Here is a 21118-nt window from a genome sequence, read left to right on the forward strand (position 1 = left end):
TAATGCAGGGGAATGTGCACAGTAAGGGCTCTGCCGATGGAGGGGATCTTCCTCTGGGGTTGTTTTTGTTGTGGCCGTTCACCAGTGAAAAGCACTTTCCACTCATGTTTCATTGTTTTGGGCCAAAAGAAAATGCAATTTGAGAGAAATCTCGCCTCTGCATCTTCTGCTTCTCCACCCGGCTTCTCACGTACCGACATCCGCGTCAAACAAACAGACAGTTAACAGACTTAAAAGAAATGTCACTCTCTGGCTATTTATTTTCATTGTCCGATTACAGGATTGTTTCATTTTTCGCCATAAATGTCAGAAATGGGGAAATATCTCATTTTTTAAGCCCAGCCTGTCATTTAATTGTTTGTTTGATTATTTACTAATGTTCTATCCTATTAGAAAAGCAGAAACTGGTGCAGTGTTATTCTTGCTCACATGATTGGAAATGACTCAATTGATTAATCTACTAATTGGTTCAGCTCCAGGTTCTATTGGATAATGTGTAATGTACTAACCCCTGTAGTGTACATGGGAGCTTTATGTCATCTCTTGCTGCGTAATAGATTTATTTTCTATTTAATTTTTTCTAATGTACATATGTACAATTAATGTATCACGCATATTTGAATGCAGAAAAAGATTTAAGTCTCATTTTTTTCTTTGTTTTATGGACTGTTTGTTTCGAATCATTGGTTCTTTACCTTTTTGGGCCTGTAACCCCCCCACCCCCTCCCCCCCGATGTGGGCCGCAGTCAACAGCAACAAAGACGGGACGTTTAGACACGATAAACAACTTCCAAGCAATTATAAAGAAATGTGATATTTTTGTATTCACAACCACTCAACAGATTGGTTTGATATTTTGTCACAATGGGGAGAAAGAATTGATGTAACCAGTACAAATAAAAAATAATTTGACAAAATAGATAACAATCTGTTCTGCAGACCCGGATGCATCATCTTTTTCACGCACCACATCCCTTGTTCCACGTCAACCCCCACTGCCCTGCAGATGTTATGATATTAGCTGCTAAGTGACCTCGGAGACATCAGCCACTCGAGGCAAGTTTCCAGCTGTTACGCAGCTCCCTCTGGAGCGGCCAAATGCACGATGCTTAATACTTACTATCACATATGCGGTGGTGCTCCCCCGCAGCTGCAAACCGGCTCCCATGTTCCCTTTTTAATGACGGTGTTTAGGCAACATCCGTCGCCTCCGTGGGCCGCGTCGTTTTCGAAGTCCCGCCCCCTCGATGCCTCGCCTCCTCCCTTTCGACCTCCCGCCGTCTCTCTCGCCTCGACTCACAACGCCGGCCTTTCTGTAATACCAGCCGTAAGATCTCAAGTTGCAATTGTTTCATTGAAATAGTGTTTCCCTCTTATAGATCCGCTGGGTCCGGATGGTCCTTATTTATTACAATAGAACGCCTTTGTTTGGACACACTATTTGATGGCACGTACAAATTATGTTATTTGGAATAAAATTCTGAAATGAAAAATGATTTATGAAGCTAGAAGCAGTGGGGCGGGGCGTCGGGGGGGGGGCTAGATGACTGGGCCCCTCGGGGATCTATGGTGGGAGAAATGTTCATCGAGAATGCTCCTTCAGAAGAAAGTAGTTTGGGTGAAAACTTTTCTTTTACTGGAGAGACAACTTAAGAGACATAGATGAATAATTTAAAAAAACACCCGAAATGAATTCATCTTTGCAATTTCAGTGACCTGCACTTTCAAAGATAATTTGCATTTCTATTTATCATTTAGATGTCACACTTTAGTAAAGGTACTTTTTTCAGTCAATAGCTTCTGCTATACACTACTCCGCCATTAATTAGCACTTTGTCATTGGCGTGACTCATGATAGTAAAGCAGGGGCTTAATCACATGACCTGTAGTAGCGCCCGGTGCAGTTTGTGTATCTGGATTACGGTCAGACCACTTATGTTGGCTTGAGGGGACGGAGAAAGTGCTGCTCCTCCTGCAGGTACAACTAACCCCTCAACAAGCCTCCAAACCGATGGGGTGTGTGTGTGTGTGTGTGTGTGTGTGTGTGTGTGTGTGTGTGTGTGTGTGTGTGTGTGTGTGTGTGTGTGTGTGTGTGTGTGTGTGTGTGTGTGTGTGTGTGTGTGTGTGTGTGTGTGTGAGATTGGTGAGAGGTCGGATGTGCCCCGACACAACATTTCAGTAAAGCAGTTATGTAATCACAACCCAGGTACTGCGTAAGAGCCCACTTTAGAAACCATCATCATGTATTATAGATCTGTCTCCGAGGCCCACATGGGCCCATCGTGGTGCCCTGCAGATCTTTATCCACTGTCGCTTCTGCATTCTGATCTGTAGACATGTAAAATGTTTATAAATGGCATCAGAAAAACAGTCGATTTCAAACTGCTTTAAAAAAAATATATATATATATATATATATATATATATAATTATCAGCTTGTAGAATTGCAGTCATTTTCCTGCTCATTGTGTCTGCGGCGAACTGCTGAACTCTGGAGACAGACATTGTTTTTGAAAACTGACACATCGCCTGCATCATTTATCAACGGCCTAGAAAACTCGTCACTGGGAATTGCACCCCCCCTCCTCCCTTTAGCATTTTTTCCACATTGTTTTTTTTTTTGTGTTACCGTATTGGGCACAATATGCTTTCCCAAGCAAACTTGAATCCAGCTGTTGCATAACAGCTGTAATCCTTAAATTCAGTTGTGCTTTGCACTCCGGTTTTCAGTCTCTGTCGGAGAAAAAGCACAATAAACTCTTGAGGTGGAATAGTTTGCGATAGATCGTGTGCTTTAAGTGCATTCGAGGTTGAAGGAGTCGCCCGCGCTGTTCCATCCAGCCGCTCCAGGCTTTGTGGTCTCTGATGAAGTGGGCCGGAGCCGGGGACTCCTGGTCCTTCAGAGGGAGACTCGCTGTCGTTCCACGTTTGTATTAAGTCTTCGCTCGTGGAGTTTGTGAGCTGTTCATTTCCGTTTGAATGGGGGTTCGTTTGCGTTCCGTCATGGACTCCGTCAGTACACTTCTTTCAATTTCAAGATGTAGAATTTTCTGGCAAGACGTTTGTGTGGAAGCGCAGTATAAACACTATTAGATTTTACCACAAGGGAATCGTATTCTTTACAAAACCAGTAAAAAAAAATGTCACTGCGTTTGGCTTCCCACAACCTAAAGATGAGTAACTGTTAATTAAGTGCCAATTAAATGTGAGGCTGTGAGTGAAGGAAAGAATCCGCTGCTCGCTCCACTCGGACTCGAGCACTAGAAGATAGAAATGGATTTGGGAGAAGTCGATAGGAGTTGGCAGATGTCAATCTGTTGCATAGTCTATTGGAAGTGACAGCGAAGGATGCTTGAACCTTAACTGACAACAGCCATGAGATCGCCAAAATAAGAGCGCTACAGGTCAAATGATGTGCAGTTGGAAGATATGAAATCCATTGACATTGAAAACCTACACATTTCAAGGCTTATCATCCTACAAACACACATTTTCTTTCCAGAGTAAATATGAGGTCAAAGGTAAAACCAGTCTGCCTTTAGACTTTCGCACCTCTAGAAAATGTATCATGATGTGTATGCACAGAATCTTATTTTAAGAGCAGACACTGCTCTATTAATATTTCGAAATGATCAACCAGCTCGCCAATGAAACAGATTCGTGGTGTTATGAGATGCATCCTATTTTTAACAAGTGTCTCATACATAAGAGGTTTCTCTTTCTGCAGTGAGGCAGCACCAACGCCTACTTAGCTGGGGAAGTGAAACTGCTTCTCATCTCTTTTCTCACGCCGCCTCCGTCCTTTGGTGAATATATTATGCTAATGTGTTTCTCTCCGAGGCCTTGCGGCTCCTCAAAGGTAAATTTTAAAGGGTAATTCTGAGTCATGATTCAGGATCGGACCCTCCTCTGCATCTCATTACAGACACTTCGATTCAATCAAACGCCGAGCGCTCCGCTTCTACTCTCATCCGAGGCTCCGTCTCAGGGAAAGGGCACCGGTGACGTGAGGATAGACCAAGGAGGCCGGTAGCTCCGCGGAGCGCCGCGTCCGTGTGCGACACGAGTGACATATGAGAGACGTGTCATTGGCTGCTCTGCTTTTTTTGGAAGGCCTCGCCTCCCCTTTGCCTGATCTTGATGAGCGTAGCCTGCAGGGGGCCATCTGGGTTCTGTCAGATGCTGTTACTGTTCCACGCCAGGGCTGAGATGGCCGCCGCACTGTGTGGCTGCAGGTCAAAGTTGAGTGCGTGTCTGTTGGAACCGTGGATGGGGATGGGGGTGGGGGGTGGGGGGTGGGGGGGGGGGTTGCTGCAGGCTTCGTGTGCTCGCTGCTGTTGAGAGTGAATTAATGTCAGTCTATTCACACTGCTGCGGAAATAATTAGTATTTTAATTTGTCTTCAGGAAATTATACGAGGATTATGATAATGGGAAACATTTGCTAGTTACAGCCTGTTTTCTGCTTTAAAGGATAGCAAATTGATTTTAAGGGGGGAAAATAGTTCATATATGTAACCCTGGGCTTTCTCCTGTCATTCAGAGATGAAAACATTAAGATAAACAATGTAGTCATTACATCACTAAGATTTGGAACCAACCAATGAACCAAATGAAATAACAATATTGAATATCATTTCAGTAATACATCATTCTGAGGATGAAACACTCCCTTTTTTTTAAAACATCTTTGTCCGTTTTTGAGTTCACACAAATATAACTTTTTCCACACATCATGTTTTATATTTTCAACTGTTTCAATGTATCAATAGTTTCAGACCCATTTTAAGTTCCAGTATTTAGAGGTATATTCTTGATTCGTATATTCCAAACAGCAATGTGACCCGGCCCGATCTATACAGCTGATCTGCAGTTCTAATTATAACCGTCATGACTATTATTAGTGACGGTGCACTGCAGTGTCCCTGCAGCTCTCGTTTCTGCTGTCTTACTGTGAGGCTGCTGTCTCTCGGATGAGCATGTCTTTGGAGATTGTCTGTTCCGTTTCATTATTGTCTCCAAATCCCGTTCCAAGCGGGTCATCCAACCCAACATTGGACATGACATAAGGCTAGCTGCTCACATGAACCGTTTGTATTAGCAGCAGTGTGTCAAATGAAAAGGAACGTAACTACAGAGCTGCGGTCTATACGTTCTGAGTGTTTAGGTTTACTCCTAAAACCTCTGCAGTGAGATTCAATTACAAAAAAAACTACATTCACCCCCAAAATATGTAACATGTCATAAACCGTCAGGATGCATTTTGGTTGTCACAATGCTGTACTTGCCATGGACTTATTTTCCATGTGCTTGCACTAAAGGCTGAAACACAAAGGCGTTTGCTCAGCACACACAGAGAGGCGACGATGACGGGAGCCACCGGACAAAAGACTCCAGCCAAAAGGAAATTGCCTGTTGACCAAAAGGGTACGACTCCCTTTTGGGCCGGAGCCAAGCCGCCGAATGGCTGAATGAACCAATGAATCCAGTCCTCTTCCAGGAACGGCTGCTCTGGTACAGTGGCACAGTAACTGTCCCTCTCTGGGGGGAGGGGGGGTTGTCATGGCCGTTCCCTCCCCGCCCTGTGATGCCGGGGCCCAGTATGTTGCACGCTGTTGTGTGTGTGTGTGTGTGTGTGTGTGTGTGTGTGTGTGAGGAGGATGTTCATCAAGGGTCCCTAAGGAGGCCAGGATTGTTGTTGTGACGCCTCAGACCAGAAACGGCACACAGAGATGATGCGTACTGAAACCTAGAATAGATGAAAGCAGCCGCTGGGAAACGGGACGGGACGGGACGGGGGGTGGGGGGGGGGTCTGCACTTATAATACAAAAGCAGCGATTTGGGATCGAAAGGTTGGTCCAAATATGAGCCGTGCTTTGGTCTTTCAAGGCGCAAAGAGTTAATCCCACCGCCGAAACCGGTGGGGAACAGGGCGATGGATTCGTTCACCTGGGGTCTCTTGATACAGGTGCAGGTGGGGGAAAATGAAAGGAAAGAATTAGGCGCTTGTAGTTTTTACTTGTGTGGAAGCTTCTGGGATCATTTATTCCAATCGCCTCTTTAATTTGTTTACAGATTGTTCACAAATTAAAGGGGCGATCACAGAGTGAACTTGTTTGTGGAAATGAAATGATTCCTCCATTAATCAACACACAAGGAGAGCTGGCAAGAAATGCCAGCTTCTAAAATAAGAGGGTTTGATATTTTTTCTATTCCATAGATTATCTTTTCTTTCTTTTCGACGTTTATGTGACCTTGGGATGAAATTCTTGACAACATCATTTGTTTCTGAAAATGATCTGTACGTGTCTTTTGACTATACGGATCAATCAGACCTTGGCTGATGACTTCTGATGTAACGCCCCTATGAGGATGAGAACACTTCATGCCATCAAATCTAGTGCATTTCAAAAAAGGTATTAAATGTCTTTTAGAATGCAAAACCTGACATGAGGTTTAATCCTGATTCCATCTGAATCTGAATCAGCCACATTAGTTTATCTTGAGTCACCCAACCACCCCGACCCTCCTGCTGGCCCTGCAGCACAGCCTCCTGCATCGGCCTCTTCTCAAGGCCAGCAGCCTCCTGTGGAACTGCTCACTCGCCAGAATGTAGAGCACCGGGTCCAGGCAGCTGCTCACGCTGCACAGCGCCTCCAGGAAGTAGTAGGAGGCGTAGACGCCGCCGCTGTTGGCTGCGGTGACTTGGTCGTTGATCCTCAAGAACACCAGGGTGACGATCATGACGTGGTACGGCACAAAGGAGACCACAAAGACCAGTATGGCGGCGGTGATGAGCCGCAGGGGCTTCCCCGCCGCCCGCCGGGCTCCTGTCAGCCCCCGGCCCCCCGGGGGGCGCCTCAGGACTCCCACCATCTTCAGGTAAAAGGCCAGCATGACGGCGAACGGCAGCAGGAAGCCCACCGTCGTCCTGACGAGGGTGACGGTCTGGACGTAGACGAAAGGGCCCTGGATGTGGTCCCTGCAGGCGCCGACTTCCGCCGACGTCCGGCTGGCGCCGAAGGCCACGAACAAGTCCGGCACGGAGCCCAGGAGCACGGCGAGCCACGCGCAGGCCGAGCACAGCTTGGCCTTCCCCACGTCCCACCAGCGCAGGGAGCTGATCGGGTGCACCGTGCCGACGTAGCGGTCGAAGCTGATCAGCGTGAGGAAGAGGATGCTGCCGTATATGTTGACGTTGAAGGAGATCTTCTTGAACTGGCAGAAGACGTGCACGTCTTTGAGGCTGGGCCTCTGGAAGGTGAAGTAGAGGCTGAAGGGGAGGGTGAGAATCCAGGCGGAGTCGGACAGCGCCAGGTTCAGCAGGAAAAGGTTGCTGGTGCTCCAGGTTCTCCGGAAGCAGGTGTAGTTGATCATGGCCGCCACGTTTCCCAGGATGCCCACGGGGAGGGCGAAGGAGAACAGAACCAGCAGGATGTAGCAGTACCACTGACCGCTCTGGAATTGGCTGCAGAACACCGTGGACTGGTTGAGGAACTCCAGAAGCACCTCTGGGGGTTCAAGGACAGGGTGCAAATGGATTACTGTTGTTGTTCATACATTTACGCGCTTCGACTAGTTTCAGCATTGCTCTCTGGGGGGCTCGTGAGAGGCAGATCTGACCCACTTGACTCATATGAGTGTTTGCCCTGTAACCAATCATAGGGGTGCAATTTATTGTTGTTGTTTTTATTCAACCATAAACATAATGTTCCGACCATTAATGACTTCTCATAATAACATAAATGTTTCAGAAAACTCTGGCTTTCACCCTAACCCTTTGGGGAATGTTGTTTTTACCTAATACAGAATTGTCCCCCCCGATTTGCTGACAAAGTTGAAAAAAAGCACAAGGTCACGCTCCACAAACAATGGCTCCTGCGCTTGGCATAAGTCTTTGTTCCCCCCTCTGACCCCTCTGACCCCCACCTTTCAGACTACATTCAGTTTTCATGGACTGCACAGTCATCTGTTGTCTAGAAAGCTGACGCGTTTAAAAATAGGCCCCTTCAATACCCCAGAACCCAAACGCCAAAGTGTTCTTTCATTTTAAACGGTCATAACTACGGCGATAGTTTAGAGCATACGGGTGTCCACAAGTGCCAGGTCGTTTATACTTTAAGTTTGGCACTGCACCGTCCTGACGGATTAAAACAAAACTTAAACGCCAATATGATGAATTCTGTAAAAGCAAGCCATGTGCATCTCTGGCATTATACCACTGAGTTTCCTTAAGTTCTATAAAACACAAGGGGTCCTTCTGTTCTTTATGGTATGCTCTTTTTTCATATACATGTCTCTTCTTCTTTTGTTTTTCACGATTTGATTAACTCCCAGAATAGTCTGTGTCTCGCCCTGTTTTATTGGCTGTAGAACGCGTCGCACACTCTCACCGGGCTCCTTTTGATTAACCGTGGCTGTCGCCATAGTCTCACAGCGTCACCGGCGAGCGCCTGGCTGTCTGCTTCAAACCCTGAAACCGGGGCCCTTTTCATCTATTGCCAGTATGTCTGATGATTCACCCGGGCACAAGTCAACAACTAACCCTCTGCCCATTTCAACCCAGATCCGCAAAGAAAAAGGCCCATTTGTCACTTCCCATTTTGTATCCGCTATTTACGTTTAAACACAAGTTGTCAGGAAATTGAAGGAAAAAAAAATCAACATGACTATAATATTTTTTTTTTTGTTCATTATTGCGTCAGCATCTTTTTTCATGGAGAACGTTGTTAGTGAGCGGGTTACCTCCTTTCGCCGCGTCAGAACTGTTGCTGTTGAAAAGCGGCTTCATGATGAACGGAGAGACGCTGATCACCTCTCAGGTCGCCTTCCCTCCTCCAGCTGTGTGCGTCTCACCTGTCAGGAGCTGTTACTGCACTCTCCTCCCTGTGAGACGTGTGTGTGTGTGTAATACAGGAAATCACTGTTAAAACATCTGAGAGGCATTGGGTAATTGCTTGTCTGTGTGCACCAGTGCAGCTGCTCTCTGCTAGTCGTACAGTTACTGAGTGACTGATGTGGACTCGAGTGGCAATCCTAAAAACGCTCTTATGTACTTAAGAGTTACTGAGATTTAAACATGCACTCAGTTGCTTTTTGGGGTTTTAGGTTCAGCTTAAACTGATACAGCTGTCCTGCAGGGTGGAGGGGCCTTTCTGTTTTTTAGACAACCTTTGTTGATATAAATAGGTAGGACAAATTAATAGAAACACCTTTCGATGTAGTGCGATACAGTTCAACACAAAACGATCCCTAATAATCATTTAATTGAATCAACATCTCTCTGAAACTAAAACTAAAAAGTGACCATTATAACCTTCGCTTGAGTTGGATTTGTGCATTAATAGTTGGAGTGAATGTATTAAAGGCACTTTAGCTTCACTGGGTTTGTAGCTGCGTATTTAGTGTAATCTTAGGATTTTCTTGGCAGGCTGCTTGGGGTCGATACAATGTCGACTAATGACACACTTCCACTGTCACGTATCCGGACCAATTGGCGCAGTCTTTGACAGCTGGATTTTTAATGTTTGTTTTTTTAATTCATAGGTTAATTAATTGTTATTTTGAAGGTATTGTAAAAGTCAGCATTGTATTCAGTCTGTTCATTCGTATCAACAGAAGTGGGACACATTTACATCATTGCAAACAATTCCCAACAAATGACTTTGTTTTTTCCACAAATGTTAATAATCGGGACAACTCGCTCTCAGTTCAGACACAGATGTGGCATCAAATGGTGGAGGAATGAGATCGTAGCATGTAGAGATGCCGGTGCTCGTCTGCACACCCGCCGCTCCGCTCTCTGGCGTGTGTCCCTTTATCGCCACTAGATGGAGACACAGCGGCGTGTTTGAGCTTCACTCGGAGACCTGAAGCAGTTCTGATCTCATCCCAGAGCACTATAAATAGCTTTAAAGGAATGATTCTGTTAATACCGCACTCATATGAGTAATACAGTAGCTGTGTGTGTGTGTGTCTGTGTGTGAGCGTGAAAGTAAGAAAGAAACAAAACCTGTGTCCCTCACATTTTGTGTTTTGGTGCCTGTGATTGTGTGCGGGTGCCTTGCCGATGTGTTGTTGTTGTTTGTTGTTTGTCGGGCTGAGCCTAGCAGCGGGCAGGGCTCATGAATCACACCTCGCCGGCCTCCTCCCCTGTCGGGAGGTGCGGTGACTCATGCGCCTTGGTCTTGAATCACCCCCCCTAGTTAAATCTCGCCGGCGTTGGCCGTGAGAGGGCGGCTGTGCTCGCTGCCGCGGCGTGCTGCTTTAAAAGTCAGATCTGACGATACACGCTGCGCTCCTACACCCGAGCCAGGGCTCATCGGCACTTGAGGCAATTAAGTTTACCCATGCAAAGAAATGCAATTATGCATCTGTGATGGGCCCTGAAATACTACACAGCAAGACGTATGGCGTGGCCGCACACCAACACCCTGCTTTGGCTAAAACGCCAGTTAACTAGTGTTTTTAAGACAATACGTCGTTTAACATTCTCCTCTGTTAAGCTCACAATCAGTACGTAAACCAAAAGTTAAAACTATCACTGCGAGATGCAAAAGCCTAGTCTGCATAATATATCTGGACTTCCAGCGGGAGGTCCGTTCGTTATCTCCATAGAGACATCAACATCTGTGTTTTAATGCGAGCAGCGCCGGGAAAAAACAAACAACTAACAGTCAGCAAGCTGAGATTGAACAGCATGTAAAACTATCGGGGACTGAACCAGCCAGGCTGTAATGGGAAAATAAATGGAGCTGTGTGTGTGTGTGTGTGTGTGTGTGTGTCCTCTGAGGAGCTGCAACTCAAAGGGATGCTGACTGAGCAGGAGGAGAGAAAAACAAAGAGTTGTTCCTGGGAAGATGGCACCAGATCACAGCACAGGCCTCAAAGCGCGAGTGTGGGCGCGCCTGTGAGAGCGATGTGAGAAGCGCTTGAGATAGCGATGTATGGCCGAGCTTCTTCGTGGAGGATTTCTCCATTGACAGACTGGTAACCTTGAAGCAGCTGATGGGGTTCACTCTATGAGGACTGTTTATATTTAGCACTTTTGGCCTGTTTCTATGATTCGTTTTTTATTCCTGCACAGATTTTCTCTGGTGTCTTTCTTCTTCAGCACCAGCAGACAAACTAGCGACCAAAAGGTCAGTTGCATAACTTCTGGCTGACCTTCAGGAATCTCCCAGGGTCAAAAGAATTCATTCTGGAGATGTAGAATCCCGTTTGTTTTTAAGCTTGGCCCACACAAAAACATCTAAACATTTGGATGTATCTCCCTCTGCAGCTCAACGTTAACCTTAAAAAAGAAAAGTGTGTTTAGATTGTATCTAATGCATTGGCAGGTGTGAGCGATGACGCTGGTAACAAACACCCTAAATGTACAAAGAGGATTGCTTCTGTTACCACAGCAGTGTGTGGGCGGGACATCAAGGACTTTTACATTATGCAATGACATTATGCACCCCTGATTGCATCACACGTGTTATTATTCAGATTTGTACTTTACTTATGTAACCCTTTTTCATAATGCCGCCCTGACCACAAAAACATGTCCCTATTTACAGAAATAAATTCTGTGTGTCACCGAAATGCGGATTAGTCACTATGTGTATAGTTTAGTTTGCCACGGAGGCAAACAAGTGAAAAATCACATGTACAAAGAATGTTTTCATAAGCAGTGCTGAGCGCTGCCAGAGGACAAGCGGGTGTGATTATCATTTCTGAGCAGAGGCCCGAATATATGAAACAATGTCACGCTCTGCCAAAGAGATAATTCTCAATAATGTGATTGCAAAACGGGATTATGTTAAAAAAAAAAAAAAAAAAAACACCCCAGGTCACAATTGTTGCAATAATTCCTCCAATCATCCAGAACTCGCATCACGCGACTCAACCCGCCAACGTCATGTCCAGCAGATGCACCCAATGATGTGCACGTGAAATATTTTCGGTTAATTTGGGGCTGACGGTGGAAAAGCTGCAGTTTGAAATGAGACAATTCCTCATGTGACGGCTCCAAGTGGTCTTTAATCTTAATTTCAGGGATAAAAAGGGCACATGTCCGACTGAGCAGGACGCTATTGATCCGTGTGACTAATTCATTTTGCTTTCATCTTCATTCATTCATCATTTCTGCGGCCGTACATGTTTGAACCCCCCCCCACCCCAACCCCCCCACCACTGACAGCGGTGTCCTTGTCATGCCTCCTTTTCAGGTCGATACCTGCGGCTGAAAGTGTTCCGCGAGGATCACGGCTCCTGGATGACCATGTTCTTCAGCGCCATCCTCTTCCTCTTCATCTTCTCACACATCTACAACCTTTTCCTGCTGATGGCTGGGAGCATGGAGTAAGCCATTCGATCTCTCTCTCCCCCCCTCCCTCGGCCCCTTTTTCCCTCATTCGCTGCTTCCCATTTATAAGAGCCACTGTGCACTCCCCTTTGGGCGGGGGTGATTGATCTGCACGTCTGGCCTGAACACAGAGGTAACGGCAGTATGATTAATCAGGCCAGACTTTAAATCACAGGTAGGCGGGGGCAGGAGGAGGGCGGTTAATCCTGAAAGATCAACCTTCGGCACCTGCACTTATTCTCCCATGATCTTGACTGATTTCCTTTGTTTGTTTTTTTCTATCTGTACTACATAAAACCCAGGTGTCTCTCTTAGTCCAGTGCCTTGGTTGTCTTACCCCCCGCCCCCCCCCCCCCCCACACCCACCCACCCATCACGCCACTGACGGGAATCCGTTCATGCATTTGCAACGTGTCCGGCCGCAGGTGGGGCAACATGCCCTTGAAGCCGGACACGAGGGGATTTACCATTTCGTGTGTTCGGGGGCTGTAAAGAACTGTGTGGCAGGTGTCTAGTTCGGCACAGGCTTGTCAACGGGGGGGGGGGGGGGGGGGGGGGGCGGCGCGTTGGTACAGCGGTGCTTTCCCACATTAACAACAACACGTCAGCGGCGCAGGCAGACGGAGGCCGTTAGCTCGCAGGCGGCGTCGTCGTCATCTGTCACTCCGGGCCAGCGCGGCGACAGCGGCATCCATCTTGTGGCCTTCTCTCCGCTCGGCCCGAGCAAGAGGAGGCGAGCGGCGGGGCAGAAGGCCGCCGGTCCGCCGGGAGAAGAATGCCGCTTGCTCAGGAGAAAGTTCCATTTGCAGTGGCAGTGAGTTGCGTCTGTCGCCAAGGAGGCTCCTCTTCACGGCGCCTATCGTTTTATCTGTCGGCGCATCTCAGTGTCTCGCTGTTCTGCTAATATTAAGGGAAAAAGAATAAGTCACTCAGGCAGATTGATGGGCGAGAGCTAAATGATTTAGAATAGGATGTATAATTCATCGCCATCTAACACGGGCCAGTCACTCTGCCCGTGTTAGCCGCATCACTTGTCCAGATGTGAAAAGCAGGAGCCACAACGACCCATTAAACCAATCAAAGTGGCTGACGCGACACGTTTCCCCCGCGGCGGCCGGTCGTCCCTCCCCACGAAGACAGATGGTGCTGTTGTAAAGCGGCTGAGCCTCCCACCCCCCGTCCCGCTCGACGACCCGGGCCCCCGCCACGAAGCATTAGCGTTCGCAGACCGATGATGCAGTCTGTACTTAAGTCGTGTGATCCATGGCCAAACCCTTCACTCCTCCAGACTTCTTTTTCAGCCACAACACAGAAGGGAAGTACAATGTCCCTTTGTGACTGCAGCCCCCCCCCAACCCCCGATTCCTTCCTCTGGGGGAGTGAATGCTGTATTCACACCAAGCCGCCGTGAGGCGTTATTGCCGCCGAGGCTTTTTAAAGGGTAGCCGCCTTCTGGCGCACACACACCAACGGCATGTGGTGCACGTCTCGCGTCCTTTACTGGGACGTCCCTGTGTGGGATGAGGGTGCGTGTGTGAGTCTGTGTGTGTGGCGAGGTCGGGGGGGTCAGCATCTGTTCCCCTGCACCGCCTGCGCCCTCCGCTCATTACTATGCTCTAAGTTTCTGTGACCTTTCGGTCCGCCTTGAGCTCGGTTTAATTTAAACCAGCGGACTGCAGCTCTGCAGGCGATCGCACGTCTTTACGGACATTTCTTCACGTAAAATGGATTCTGCAAAGCTGTTGTCTCTCAACGCCGCGTAATCCTGCGCACGTCCAACAGTGCCAATATTTAAACAGCCCCCCCTGGGTCAACCCGCCATCGACCTGTTACCTGGCTGCTATCCTTCGCGGTGGGGGCGGGGCCTATTGTGTCACCCTGGGGGGCTGTAAGCCTCACTTGTTACCAAAACCCCTCACATCTGGGCTATTTGCATTTTAATGTAACTGTCAGATTAGGGGGGGGGGGGGGGGCGTTTGTGTGAAACCAGGGGAGCGTGGCCGCCCCGGGACTTTGACGGACTTCATGAATGTTTTTGCGGCGCCCGCCATCTTCCGCCGCCATTACCAGCCGGAATCCGCCTCTAATTGGATGGTGTTATTTAATTAAGCCTGCCCCATGCGCGGTGTACACATTAATCACGACTAATTTAGAGAAAGGGGCCGGTTAAAGCGCGTGAAGGTGGAGGAAAGGAGCGAGGGGGGGTTTGTTGGGATCTAACGTGGCGCTAGAGTGGGTCAGTGAGGCTTAAAAATGACTCGTGCCGTTTGTTAGGAGAGAGCGAGCGTGATGGGGTAGGACGCGGGGAAGCTTGCAGCTGGTGGATATCGCGGCGCATTTGACATTTGACTACAGCGACGCCCTGAGTGGGATTAGAGCGCGTCGTATGAGGGCATTGGTTTACTTTGCTTACCATGATCCTTTGTGTGCCCGAGCGCCTGCTAGTCCCCCCCCTCTGTCTGTTTGCTTGTCTGGGACTAAGCTGGGGTAATTCTATGGACAAGTAGATCTAAAAGGCTGAATAAATAGCGCGTCGTGGTTTGTGGATGCCTCCTGTTGCACGCAAACACAATTGTCTCTGCAACAACGGGTTCTGTGATCCGGCTTTGACTTAATGCAGGAAAGTATGACAAACACGCAGTCTCTGTTATTTCGTCTTACTGGGAGACTTTTCTAGGAAATATACCCGGAATGATCTGGTTCATCCCACTCAATTGTAAAACAAAATCACATTTTTCTCAGTGAAAGGAAATTGAAGGTCAGTAGCAGAAGAACAAATGTTTAATTTGGTCAAAAAGATGTAATAAAAAAAAAATGAACCTTTTATTAAATAAATAGAAATTGGTCAATTAAAAATGAAAAAGTAATCATTAGCTGCAGCCGTAAATGGAATAATTCTTTGGGATTTCTATGTTGTGATTGCAGATTCCATTTACTCTACGTGGTCACAAACCGCCTTCATGATGACGAAGACTTGATGTAGAAACCTGTAGCTGTATGTGAAACGCAGGAAACGTCTCGCGGCGTCGATTCATTGATCTTTCCCTTTCCTCCGTCACTCGTTCACACAACCCACATCTACTTTGCAAGCACATCTGCGCTCTTTCACACTGCAACACATGCACGTTACATTGGTGCGTGAACATGACTCATTACTTATTTAACGAGTGTTTAGTAGGTGTAAAGTTCTCTTCTCGCCTCTCAGAACACCACTGAATCAGAGCTCGATGGGGAAGTCGGTCATTTCCTCTCTTTTTATTCTGCTGCTGTTTTCTGGGACGGGGGGGGGGGGAGCATCAGCTGGTCCTCCTCATACCTCGGTGTCACATGCAGCGCGGCGGCTGTGTGCGTCCACTGGGAGTACGTATACGGCGTGTATTTTATTATAGATGAATGTGAAGGTGGGGAGGAGTGCAGAAACAGGACAGAAGGCTCATGTGATCCCGTGTGCGTGTGATACTCTACATTTCGTTTTCGCCAGCGCTATTAGTACCTGATAATATCGCTTCCAGTATCTCAAAGCTTCACATTTTCCTACCATTTGATTAAAACGCTCAAAAAGTCATTTGAATTCAGAACACATTGGGTTTTCCGGTGGTGACGGGTGAATTTCATATTTCATATTTCAAGTAGCTTTTCCTTCCCATGATCACGTTGAGATTAGACGCTGACAGGAAACCTAGTTCATGTCAGTTAGACGCCCGTTCGTGTTCCAATTTACACGATTCTGATATCATCCAGTTGTCTGATCACCTTCGCCGTCAGTGCAGCGTCTTTGATGCTTTTCTTTGATTCTTCCTTTGAATCTTCTGACTTTCTGAGACTTTTATTTCTGCATGTAGATGTTGCATTGGTAATTATATTCGTCTTGTCTTTAACCGTTCATTGGGCTAATGTTACCCAATTAACTTATGTGTGTGAAGCCAAATATTTGAGTAACTCAGGGGACTGACGCCCGTTACCCGTTTCCTATTGCTAACCAATTTTAATTCATAATAATAACGACAACTCTTCCCTTACCAGTGGTTATTATTTCATCCATGGTAAAGGAGCCCTAACATGAACTAAGCACCAATATTAACCAAAACCATGATGTTTCCAGACATCGAAAATAGAAAATATTTCGTAACTTTAAATAGCAAAAGAAAGTCCGTCACTTTGGCGCTTGACAGACGTTACTGCCGAATCGATGTTTAGGCACAGGGAGTCTTCTCTGCTAACCCAAAGCTGATGAGAGCACCTGAGACGGGGCGGTCCGGGACGTCGCCGGGTGGCATTCACTCCTATTCCTGAGTCAAGGGAATGATGAGGACCAAAGGACTCCACCTCCAGCCAGCACGCCAGCTCAGTCCGCGCTGGCTGATGAACTGAGATGGAAGCACCGAGTTGCCTTGAGATAGTGATAACTATAGTGAACAGGGTGCGTATTGACAGCTTTATGCGCTCAGGTAACTGACGCTGCTCAGTGCTGTACTGTAAATACGGCGCTGTTGTGCGCGGGGAGGGACGGGCGATGCATTTCAATAAGGAGCCAGCCAAGGACGCAATTTAATGTTGTAAATGAGTCGAGCCTTTACAGGGCAGAAGGGGTCCCTTAGTGGCCACGGCCACTAAATCAGTGACTGCCTGACGGAGCAAACAAGATAAAAGAATTCTGCAGGAAGGCCTATACATCCAACCAAATAATTAAAATCAGAGGATTGATGACTCTTGAGTTGGAAAAGTTCCCACACGCTGCGGTTTTATAAGCTGAATTTCCATGAGGTTCCATGAGCCCACAGTACTTTACAGGATCGCTGATTTATGACGTTTAATGCTTCCAGTGTATAAAGCCCAATCCGATGGCAAACGACTTATAGAGACATCCTGACGTCTCAGATATGATTCATATCATTTTAAGTTTTATAAGCGGCGGAAAAATGTGTCAATAATGAATTACTTACCAAAAACTTGGATTGACAGTTATCTCAATTGGCCGAGTAAACATTTTAGCCAACCATCAAGTAAAGACGGCAAAACGCGTTCCGTGTCAAATGTTATATTAGTCAAATTGTTTGGGGTTTGGGACTGTGTGTCGTAACAAGCTATATATAATGTGTCTGACATTCTCCTTTGGATGGATAAAGCAATGAGATTTTTAGTTGCATCCCTGAGTTGAATATCTTCCTTTTGGCTTTGGACCGATGGTCCGTTACAATGAGTGTATTGTTGCACCTTATTAAAAAACTACACATTAAAACAAATAGCAGCGTGCTCCAATACAATAAAACTGAATTACCACCCAGTCTATCAAAACCTAATATCAAACGAAAACATCTAATGCACAATTAAAGAAAAGACAATATAATATAATACCCAGTAGGAGATTCATGTGACTGCAGTGAATACAGATGGACTAATTATTATACAAACATGTGCAGTATCAGCAGCGCAGACCATGAAAAGAGTCCGTCTGTCATTCCCAGATTTACTGCTGAGAACGCAAGGACATGCAGAGCGAGCTCTTGAGGTCTTCAGATACATTTCTTAGTATTTTGTTGTGCACACTGTACACTCTGTGGCTACATTATTAACCGTTCGAGCTGAAGAGCATCTCCACCTTTGTGTGCGCTTTTTCACCCAAATGACGCACAAGAGAATTGCCAGGGGATCCGACTGCGGAGCGGCAGGTGTTTTTGCTCTTGATTTGAGGACGAAAGGTTCTCGGAAAAGCTGCAAGCCTCCGAACGCCAGGACTCGCCCCTGGTCTCAATAAGATACACAGGAGATGTTACAGCAGCAGCCACGGATGCTAACCAAGCGGTCTCAGAACCGCGGCACGGCTCCTTGGCACTTGAGATAATAGAAGCCTGCAGATGACCACTTCAGCGCAACAGTTAAAGTGGTTTTCTTCACTGGTTGGTGTCACAGAGGGGAAACATCCAAACTCGTAACTCGTACCCTGTGCAGCGCAAAATTTGTAATTTCTTCCCTGTGATGGAACGGGACTTTGAAAGACGTTGAAATGCCCTTCGATATTTTGCCCGAACAAGTGTGGGAGACCTGATAACATTCCACAGGGGGTCGCAGGCGGCTGAGCCGGCCTGGCTGGCGCCGCCGCCAATGCCACTGGCTCCGCGATTAAGCCACGGGGGCCATTTTGATTATTCATGGTGCCACTGTACCGACGCTCCGCTACACGGAATCCTCTCATTAGGTCACCCGCCTCCTAAATGCCATTAAATCTTTAGGCAGCATGAATAAGTCAGGGAGTTGTGCTTCCGATCCCGCGGTGCGAATAGTCCCCAAACTAAAACCGTCTCTCTCGGTACCGGGGGGTCATGTGAGAAGGGCAGGGGTCGCCGACGACGGCGGGGTTTTTGTATTTATTTTTTTATTTAAAGCCACGCGTGCAGTGCCAGAAAGCATTTCCAGAAGTATCGATCAGTATTTGGCCGGCGATGGGCTCCGGGGGGGGGGGGGCTGGAGCGCTGGAGCGCTGCCAGCCCCCTGCATGTTGGACTTAATGCAGATATAAATCGCCATTCCAATCAAGGCTGTTCTCTTTGCGGGCTCAAGCCGAGCAATACATCAAGTGCACGCTTCCGTCAATACATTTCTGTCAAATCTGTTCAATTCATGCTGCATTGACAACGAGTGATTTATAATATTTCCTTCCAAGGAAGAGTATTTTGCACGCGATTTGCAGTGAATGCGTGGACATTTTGGGTCACTGGTTTGCCACAATCCATCAGCATTGTTTTGTGTTGCCTTTTGTAGCATTTGTTGTGCTTCTCAGGTCTAGACTCATACGTAATGTGAAAAGGCATGAGCAATTAACACTGAACAGCTACTGGAGCTGCTGCGTTAGCTCGTAGCTTGGAGGCGTTACCCAGGCGACTCATTTAGAGAGTCAGTCGGCTAAAGGAGAGGAAACGGGAGCGTTGGTGGAGCGAGGACGTGAGGCGCACACCAGCAGGTTGCAGGTGAGCCTCCCTGGAGCCCCCTGTGCAGGGGGAAACATTTGTATTGGTGTCTGCTGGCGGGCCAGGAAATGACCGGGTGAAAACCAAAGACGAATGGAGCCATTGACTTCAAATGCGACCCTTTGAAAGCACAGCCGGAGCCCCATCCATCGCCATCTATTATATTCATGAGTGTGACCCATGGGGGGGGGGGGGGGGGTGATGGGTGCCCACCTGCTCCACTCAGCCTCTGAGACACTCGCTGCCGGGAAGATCAAACAGGTCTCCCCTCCCCCCGGCGCAGGTCCCGCATAGCAGGCGACTGACCCACTTTGCCTCCCTCCCCGCGCTATTACCTGGAGAAAATAGAGGGACGCGCTGTGTGTGTGTGTGTGTGTGTGAGAACTAAAGCTTCTCTTCTTCCCTTACTTTTCCGCGATGACTGCGTGCGTAGGACTCTGTCCTTTCCCATCAGACTGCGTCTCTAATGGCATGTCTTAACCTAGTCCGCGGTCCGCTTCTCTTCGGGACGTCCGTGTCGATTCGGAATCAAGCAGACGCGAGACAAATTTGCCAAACAAATGGATCATTTGCCGAACACCACCGGACCAAATGGAAGCGCATGAATTCCATTGCCCCGGTGTAAATAGTTTACAATCCTCGGGGCGGAGCCATCGCTCATTGCTTTCACAGGGTCGGATTGATATTGATCGACTCTGACAGCTAATATCACGATGCTTAGCGGCAGTGAGCATTTTCTCTTCGTCCCGCGCCGACTCTCCCTCCATCTGCGTCCTGCGGGTTCCCGCCTCCTTTTACTACTCCTGCCCTTGTGTCCTCGCAGGCCCCACATGGTGACGGACAGCATGGGCATCCGGAACGAGAGCTTTATGAAGATTGCTGCAGTGGGAACGTGGATGGGAGACTTTGTCACCGCCTGGATGGTGAGGTTCCAGAAACATTCTATACCTCTGCAGTTATGAAAGGAAATATTACATCTTGCATTATTAAAAGTGCAGATATGAAATGATCGCTTTGGCGCCATGTTTGTTTATGTGGAAATATTCAAGGTATTCATGGTTCCCGTAACACTAATCTTAATTTCTTTGGGGATTCCCTAAATTATCATCCAGTTTCAACATTTTCAATCGAGTTTATTTTATTAACTATTTTCAATAATCACATTATTTTCAATAATCACATTGCAAAATTGCAAAGCATTAGCATGCTGCACCAACATGCTAAGCAGAGGCCGACGTTCGCAAATGGGAATTCTGGGCGAATTGAAACCACCTCCACGAAACCGGGACGGCGTTCCTCTAATTACGAGGTCAGGTGTATTCTCTGAACCGCTACCAAACCCTTAGAGTAAGATGCGATTGATCGAAGGCGGGTCAGAGGAGACAATGAACGCACAGTGTTGCAGGAGGAAACCGTCCTCTGTTCATTCGTCAACGTAAAGAGGAGAGAAGAGAAGAGAAGAGGAGAGGAGAGCTGCAGCGGGAGCGGATTACCTGTGGCGGGGGGGGGCGGGGCTCTCTGGCACACGCTGACGGGTTGACAAGCTCCCTCAGCGGTCACATTAGTATTCCAGAGTACATACTGCAGAGGAAGAGAGACAGGCGAAGGGAGGAGGAGGGGACGGGCGAAAGGGAAATGTAGAAGTCTGGTCAGAAGGGAGACGAGAGGAAGCAGCAAGTGAGAAGGTGAATTAGGGAGACAGAGATGTGTGTGTGTGTGTGTGTTAGGGAGAAAGTTGGGCCAAGTCAAAGTGCTGATTCCAGAAATCATCCACGAGGCTTTTTAACGTTCGATTAATTCAACG

The 21118-nt window shown here is 47.5% G+C and overlaps 2 protein-coding genes across 3 annotated transcripts in view; one reads left to right on the forward strand and one right to left on the reverse strand.

Annotated features, from left to right (window-relative positions):
* Window positions 1-21118, forward strand: part of tmem117 (transmembrane protein 117) — a 32700-nt gene that overhangs the window by 2235 nt on the left and 9347 nt on the right. For both annotated transcript variants that reach the window (XM_078083501.1, XM_040163371.2), the window contains exons 3-4: window positions 12213-12345; window positions 20138-20237. In XM_078083501.1, coding sequence (XP_077939627.1) covers window positions 12213-12345; window positions 20138-20237 — 233 coding nt within the window. The remainder of the gene's footprint in view (window positions 1-12212; window positions 12346-20137; window positions 20238-21118) is intronic.
* LOC144383751 (P2Y purinoceptor 1-like) lies at window positions 6508-7753 on the reverse strand. The gene has a single exon (XM_078082918.1). It carries the CDS (start codon window positions 7375-7377, stop codon window positions 6508-6510), a length of 870 nt encoding a protein of 289 aa, XP_077939044.1. The 5' UTR covers window positions 7378-7753.

Source organism: Gasterosteus aculeatus, chromosome X (genome assembly GCF_964276395.1).
Source record: "Gasterosteus aculeatus chromosome X, fGasAcu3.hap1.1, whole genome shotgun sequence".
NCBI lineage: Eukaryota > Metazoa > Chordata > Actinopteri > Perciformes > Gasterosteidae > Gasterosteus > Gasterosteus aculeatus.